This window comes from Colobus angolensis, unplaced genomic scaffold (assembly GCF_000951035.1).
Source record: "Colobus angolensis palliatus isolate OR3802 unplaced genomic scaffold, Cang.pa_1.0 Scaffold306, whole genome shotgun sequence".
Lineage (NCBI taxonomy): Eukaryota > Metazoa > Chordata > Mammalia > Primates > Cercopithecidae > Colobus > Colobus angolensis.
Genome location: NW_012116333.1, coordinates 275,802 through 283,628, shown reverse-complemented (window position 1 = coordinate 283,628; position 7,827 = coordinate 275,802). Strand labels below are relative to the sequence as shown.

The window sequence follows — 7,827 nt, the reverse complement described above, 5'->3', positions numbered from 1 at the left end:
CACAGGGAGGTGTAGGTCAGGTCCTTCATGGCCCTCTGCACCATCTGCACGTGCCCACCGCCCCCTGTGGCGTTGGCCTGGAGTGGGAGGTAGAGTGCCCTGAGCGGGTGGCTCCTCCCACAGCTGTCCAGACCCATCCCTGAGGAAATGTGCCAGGGAGATGAGGAGGCCAGGCAGGCAGAGGGGCAAACCCTTGTCCTGTGAGATGGGGGAGGGATGTTTAATGCAGAGAATGACAAGGGCAGCGGGTGGAGAGGTGACAGGGAGGAGCCTCCCGCCCAATCCCATACAAGGGACTGAACCGTGGGGCTGCAGAGTGCAGGAGGGAAGGGTGCGCTCCCAGCCACCGGAGGGCAGCAGGCGTGGGCAGGTGTGTGGGGGACCCCAGTACCAGCGGGCCTGGGCTGTGAAGTCTGCTCTAGTGCTGAGCACAGGACCCTCAGTCATTGCTCTCAGTGACCCTCAGTTTCCAGGCCCCATGCAACTCTGTTGAGGGCCTGTTGTGTGCTCAGGTGAGGGCTGGAGAGACCCACAAGGAGGGATCCTGGTCCTGATCCCGGTTGCTGACCGATGCAGACACACTCACAAGCTGACTGGCATACATGTGTACACATGCACACACACATGCAAATACACCCAGGGGGCTGGGCTGTCGGTGCCACAGAAGGTTTGAAGACGGACTTGGGTGTTGGGGTGCCAGAGACTGGTCCATGGTAGGCATTCAGCCCAAGCAGGACCAACCAGAGCTGCCCCCCAGCACTTTCTGTTTGGATGCGGCCAGGAGATAATGGCCATATGGGAACCTGAGGTAGAGCTACTATGATGAGGTCCTGTGCCCTCTCCCATGGGGGCCTGTCTGCAGCAGGAGAGTGTGATGCCAACACAGGTGAAAGAGAAAGAGGGAGCCAATGTGCCTATACCCTGGGGCATTGCTTGAGTCCCTGGATCCATTTCTGGCTGAGGCCCTGGCCCCTCTATTGTGTCCAGGTATTTGAGATAAGACATGTCTTGTCCAGCTGCAGCTGGTTTGAGTTGGGTTTTGTCATTTGCAACCCAAACAGTGTTTCAACTTCAGTGGTCTCTGGCCTGGTCACTAATGGGCTGGGGAAAGGAGGAAGGTTGGGGCAAGGGCCCATGTGAGAGTCCAAGCTTGGTAAGGCTACAGGGGGCTCAAAACGAGGTGGGGTGCTGTCTGAGGGATGCGAGGGTTGGGCAGGGCCTGGAGGCCCTGATGCAGGAGACAGTGGGTTGGGAGGGTTGCGACCCGGGAAGCAGAGTGCTGGGGAGGTCCGGGTCAGGGTGGCAGGGGTGCGGCAGATTAAGAGGCAGACACAGGTTCCTGGTGTGTAGGAGGTCAGGGGGCTATAAGGAGTGTGTTCCAGAGGGGGTTCTACACCCAGGTCCCAGAGGCTGGGAGAGGGGAGGAGTGGGAGGAGGGACCCGGGAGCCATCAGCGAGAAGGAAGAGCTGGTGGTGCACCTGGAGGAGTGCTCCTGGCTGAGTGGCAGGGGCTGGAGACATTAGGAGGATGCTGCACCCAGTGCTCTGAGCAAACTCCAGCTTTCACCCTTCCAGGCCTCCTGAAAGGGCGTCTAGATCTCAAATAGGGAGTGAAGGTGGCCAGGCTGGGCTCTTCCAGGCAACAAGTAAGGTAGGAGGGCACCCACCTTGTCAAAGAGGCCACACTCACAGATGAGCTGCTCACGGGCCTTGGTGTTGATAGCGATGGTGAATCTCACGTGTGCCACCAGCAGCTGAGGAGGGGAGAGGAGGAGGCCTCAGAGGGGGCCCAGCCAGGTGACCTGGTGCCCCAGGGACCTGCAGCTCCCCCACCCAGGCCTGCCCTACAGGATGATGCCGCAGGGAGGAAGTGAAGGCTGGGTGCTGCTGATCTTTCTGCTGAGTAAGTGCTGGAAGCCTGCACCCCTCTGATGCTTACTAAGCATGATAATGATTCAGATGGTCCTGGCCAGTACTTGTACAATGCTTACCTCTTTGCTCCCTGAGTTCACTGTCTTAATCCTGACCATCATTCTGTAAGGCAGCTGTACTATTTGACCTGTTTTACTGGTGAGGAAACTGAAGCACACAGGAGTACTTTTAGCCTGCAGTCACCCCAACAGCCAGTGCGTGTAAGATTCGGGAACAGGGAAAGAGAGTGATGGCAGGGGCAGCCATCAGCACCAGCCGAGGATCACCGTGAACTCATTTGCCTTTTCCAACTCTACTGGCTGGCCAGCGAGGTGCCTGTGTCAGGCCCACACCCTGGCCTCGTGTCCTGGGGAACAGCAGGCTCCCAGCTGTTTTCTTCCTTTGGGGACATTACTGACTCTGAGAACATCTCTCCAGGGGTCCCTTTCTGCCACCCACTCCCAGCCACAGGTTCCCCTGTGGGATGTCAGTGATCCCTCCCACTCCACATCTCAGATGCCCTCCCATAGCAGGTGGGGCAGTAGCTGGCTGTACCTTGAAAATGGGGTGCACGGCAGGCAGCTGGCGGTACATCGCAATGCCAAAAACCTCAGACACCAGATGTGTTCGCAGAAGGTGGGTGATGGTCTGGTGGACATGGAAGTCACTGGAACGCACCCAGATTTTGGCCAAAAGCCAGTCGTATTTTGCATCCGAAGGGAGGAAAATAGGGTTCTCATCTCCTGGGATTTGGCTGAGCTGATACATTGGGGGAAAGGAAAAACACCGCTGTATTTCACTTCAGATTATAGTTGTTGGAGAACTTCACCTCTTGGGAAGTTCCAGAAGTATCTGGATTTCTTTAACAGTGACTTTGGAATCAGAAGAGCCTGGAGGGGGTAAAGGGCCCTGGGGTGATGTTTCCTGTCCCAGCCATATTACTTACAACCTGCATGACTCTGGATGACACACTGGGCTTTCTAAGCTCCGGCTTCAGCATCTGTCATGTGGGGACAGTGATCCCTAAGGCTCACGGTTACTGTGGGAATAGCCTCAGGAGCTGGCAGCATGGAAGGAGTGGGCAAGCAGAGGGCCCAGCAATGGAGGGGATCCCTGCCCCCTTTCCCTCCTTGCCCTGCTCCCTCTTCTACTGACTCTCATTGATCTCCCATACTTTCCTCCCTCTCCTCTTCCCTGAAATGCTGGTGCTCCCCAGGGTCTGCCCTGGTGCTCCTGTCTTCTTTTCTTGCCCTAAATCAGCTCGTCCTGTCCAAAGGCTTGGGCCTTCCTGGTGCTGAGCCTCCCAGATCAGGGTCTGCAGCTTGAACTCTGCCTGGAGCCCACACCTGTGCCCCGGCGCCTCCTGTAGCAGAGGCTGGGCCTGTCTTCCCTTTCCAGTTTCCACTCCACACTGGGACAAGGTGAGTTTTTTCTTTTCCAAAATGCAAATCATGTCACGTTAACTGCCTCCTCAATCACCTCTTAATGCCAGAAAATAAAATCCCCAAGCTCTGTGGTGACCTGGTTTGCTGATGCCTCTGCACACACAGCTTCACCTTCCCGCCCCCACCGTGGCACCCAGCCCCAGGTCCCTCCACGCCAGCAGTCCCAGGTGTCGCCCCCTTACTGAGAGCCCAGCACAGCCTCAGCACCTGACAGTGAGCTCTCACAGGAGCCTGAAGCAGGTGCTGGCATTGCCCATTTTTAGATGAAGACATGAGGTATTGGAGGGGTTGACAGAATGAATGAGGGGGGGTGGCAGGGCTGCAGCCAAGAGTGACCAGGAAGGGGCGTGGCCAGACTTTAGGTGCTGGGAAAGCACAATGGCCATGGCTGGGGAGGGAGAATTGTCCCAGAGTATACAGCTGTGTCACTTGCTATAAGTATTGTGGAAAGTGGGGTCCTTGGGCATCTCTCCCTCGAAAACAGTGCTGTCCAATAGACATATAATGCTACTCACACATGGAATTGTATGTATTCAGGAAGCCATATTAATAAAAGTAAAAGGAAAGAGGTGAAATGCAGGTTAATATAATTTTATTTTACCCAATATATCCAGAATATTATCACTTCAACATGAAACCAATCTAAAACTATTAAATGAGATATTTCACATTCCCCACCTCCTTATTCTAAGTCTTAAAAATCAAGTGTGAACTTTGTACTTGCAGCAGGTCTTGGTTTAGATGAGCCAAATCCCAAATGCTCCAGAGCCCTGGTAGTCAGTGACTCTACCCTGGTCAGAGAGACCCCAGCAGCCCCAGAACTCCCTGAGGACCAAGGAAGGGGGAGGGAGGAGGGACAGCAGAGTGTGACTTGCACACTAGGCATGCCTGTCTGTTTATACATGAGATTAGTTGACTGCTTTTAAATATCAGACAGTTTCACATAAAAATTTGAATGACCTGGTTTTCCTGAAAAATTAGAAGTTCTCAGAACTCTGCACATGTTCTCACAGAACTACACTCTTGTCCCTTTTCTACAGTCCCAGCTGTCAGGGTCCCCACTGCCACACCCATTTACATGAGCTGCCTGGGCCACTGATACCTGATCTGTGCCCTAGAGTGCTGGGCTGCCTGGCATGCTCTGAGACACTCTCTGACATGTTCCCACATGCTCTGACATGTTCCTGATGGCTCTGGGACACTGACATGTTCCTGACATCCTCTGGGGCTAAGGAGCCCCCTGTTGTGTGCTAGGGGCTTTACCCATACTATCTCACTTAATCCTTACTTTGACCCTGTAAGGCAGGTATTCCTTGCTGTACCCATTTTACATGGGGGGAAATTGAGGCTCCAGCTGGTTAAGCAGCTCTCCCAAGTCACACAGTAGGTAAAGAGCTGAGCCGGCAACATGATATTTAACAGGCAAAAACTGAAAGCATTCCCCCTAAAAACTGGAACAATGCAAGAATGTCCACTCTCACCCCTCCTATTAATAGAGTACTGGAAGTCCTATTCAGAGCGATTAGGCAAGAGAAAGAAATAAAAGGCATCCAAACCAAAAAAAAAAAAAAAAAGGAAGTCAAATTATCTTTGTTCATCCATGATGTGATTCTACACCTAGAAAACCCTGAAGATTCCTCCAAAAGACTCCTAGATTTGATAAACAACTTCAGTAAAGTCTCAATGTTATAAGTAAAATGCTTGTGAGAAACAGAATGCTTGTTCCTTGGTACTGCAAGGAAAAATCAGCATTTAAACAAAAAGGTTTTTTTAGCAAGGCAATTTTACTTTCTGCAGAAAGGGTGCTCCTCATAGATGGAACAACGGCAAGAGCACACCTGAATAATGGAGAGAAGCAATTTTTATTCCTTACACAGCTTGTCCCTGCTACTGTGTCCTGTCTCCACTGGCTGGAGCCAGACCTCACAATCTAAACTAAAACCCGACTGGCTAATAACTTAAAACTTTTCTAAACAGGTAAAAGCAATGGAAAGACAAAGGAAAAGAGGAAGTTGCTTATGAAAGGACTTAGAAAATTAGTAACATTCCCAAATAAGGAAGGGGCATAGGCTGCAAACTGGGACATGCCTGTGAGCATGTCCAGTGCAAATATCTTGGTTAAAGTACAAGGACATAGAATGTACTCATTCCCTTATATCTCACAGCTATATATGATAGGGCTTAATAAAAAGTTATTAGCACAAAGCAAAAAGGCTTGAAAAAAAGTTAGTCTTTAGAAAAAACTATTATTTCTTACACTTATAATTTATTCTTTAACAAAAATAACCTTAAAAAAACCTTTTGACTTTCTACACTTAAGATACAAAATCAATGTACAAAAATCAGTAGCGTTTTTTTTTATTTGAGACAGAGTCTCATTCTATCACCCAGGCTGGAGTGCAGTGGTGTGATCTCAGCTCTCTGCAACCTCCACCTCCCAGGTTCAAGGAATTCTCCTGCCTCAGCCTCCTGGGTAGCTGGGATTATGGGCATGTGCTACCACACCTGGCTAATTTTTGTATTTTCAGTAGAGATGGGGTTTCACCATGTTGGCCAGGCTGGTCTCGAACACCTGACCTCAGGTGATCTGCCCACCTCAGCATCCCAAAGTACTGGGATTACAGGCATGAGCCACCGTGCCTAGCCTAAAAATCAGTAGCATTTCTATGCACCAACAATGTTCAGGCTGAGAACCATATCAGGAATGTGATCTCAGTTACAATAGTCCCCTACACACAAAACAAAATACCAAAGAATACATCCAACCAAGAAGGTGAAAGAGTTCTACAAAGAGAACCATAAAACACTGATGAAAGAAATCATAGATGACACAAAAAAATGGAAAAACATCCCATGCTAATGAGTTGGAGGAACCAATATCGTTAAAATGGCCATGCTGCCCAAAGCAATCTACAGATACAATGCAATTCCTATCAAATTATCAACATCATTTTTCACAGAATTAGAAAAAAAATCCTAAAATTCACATGGAACCAAAAGATAGCCTGAATAGCCAAAGCAATCCTAGGCAAAAAAACAAAGCTAGAGGCATCACATTACCTGACTTCAAACTGTACTACAAGACTATAATAACCAAAACAGTATGGTATACTGTGTGCCAAAAATAGGCACACAGATCAATGGAACAGAACAGAGAACCCAGAAATATAGCCATGTACCTGCAACCAACTGATTTTTGACAAAATCAACAAAAGTAAACAATAAGGAAAGGACATCCTATTCAATAAATGGTGTTGGAAAAACTGGCTACCTATATGCAGAAGAATGACACTGGGCCCCTTCCTCCCACCATATACAAAATTTACCTCTAGATGGATTACAGACTTAAATGTAAGATCTCAAACTTTAAAAATTCTAGAAGAAAACCTAGGAAAAATTCTTATGGACATTTCCTAGGCAAAGAATTTATGACTAGACCTCAAAGGCATATGCAACAAAAGCACAAATTGACAAATGAGAGTTAATCAAATTAAAGAGCTTCTGCACAGAAAAACAAACTATCAACAGAGTAAACAGACGACCTACAGAATGGGAGAAAATATTTGCAAACTATGCATCTACAAATGACTAATACCCAGAATCTATAAGGAGCTTAGGAAAAAACGCCACCATTAAAAAGTGGGCAAAGGACAGGAACAGACACTTCTCAAAAGAAGACATATAAGTGGCCAACAAACACATGAAAAAATGCTTAACATCACTAATCATCAGAGAAATGCAAATTAAAACCACAAAGAGATACCAGTCAGAATGGCTATTAAAAAGTAAAAAAAGGATAGATGTTAGCAGGATACAGATAAAAGGGAATGCTTACACACTGTAGGTGGCAGTGTAAATTACTTCCATCCCTGTAGAAAGCAGTTTGGAGATTTTGCAAAGAACTGCAAATAGAATTACCATTCGACCCAGCAACCCCATTACTGTGTACCTACCCAAAGGAAACGAAATTGTTTTACCAAAAGGACACATGCACACGTATGTTTACTGCAGCACTGTTCACAATATCAAAATCATGTAATCAACCTAGGTGCCCATCAATAGTGGCACTGGATAAAGAAAATGTGGTACATGTACCCCATGGAATACAACATAACCATAAAAAGGAATGAAATCACGTCCTTTGCAGCAACATCGGTGCAGTTTAGGATTGGCACTTAGGCCATAATCCTAAGTGAATTAGCCCAGAAACAGAAAATCGAACACTGCATGTTCTTATTTATAAGTGGGAGCTAAGCATTGCCTACACATGGACATAAAAGTGGGAAAAGAAGACACTGGGGACTCCAAGAAGGGGAGGGAGGGAAGGAGGGAGGAAAGGGTTGAAAAACTAGGGTACTATTCTCAGTATTTGAGTGATGGGTTCAATAGAAGCCTAAACCCCAGCATCATGCAATATAACCATGTAACACACCTGCATGTGTACCTCCTGAATCTAAAATTATATTTTTAT

At 48.1% G+C, this 7,827-nt stretch overlaps 1 protein-coding gene and 1 pseudogene across 2 annotated transcripts in view; one reads left to right on the top strand and one right to left on the bottom strand.

Moving 5' to 3' along the window:
• LOC105517731 overlaps positions 1–7,827 on the top strand; it is a 731,019-nt pseudogene that overhangs the window by 482,507 nt on the left and 240,685 nt on the right. The gene's annotated exons all lie outside the window — the stretch shown is intronic.
• Positions 1–7,827, bottom strand: part of ALOX5 (arachidonate 5-lipoxygenase) — a 59,796-nt gene that overhangs the window by 2,946 nt on the left and 49,023 nt on the right. Inside the window, exons 8-10 of the mRNA XM_011950388.1 lie at positions 2,467–2,670; positions 1,668–1,754; positions 4–77 (exon numbers count right to left, since the gene is read on the bottom strand). Of these exons, the coding sequence (XP_011805778.1) occupies positions 4–77; positions 1,668–1,754; positions 2,467–2,670 (365 nt within the window). The remainder of the gene's footprint in view (positions 1–3; positions 78–1,667; positions 1,755–2,466; positions 2,671–7,827) is intronic.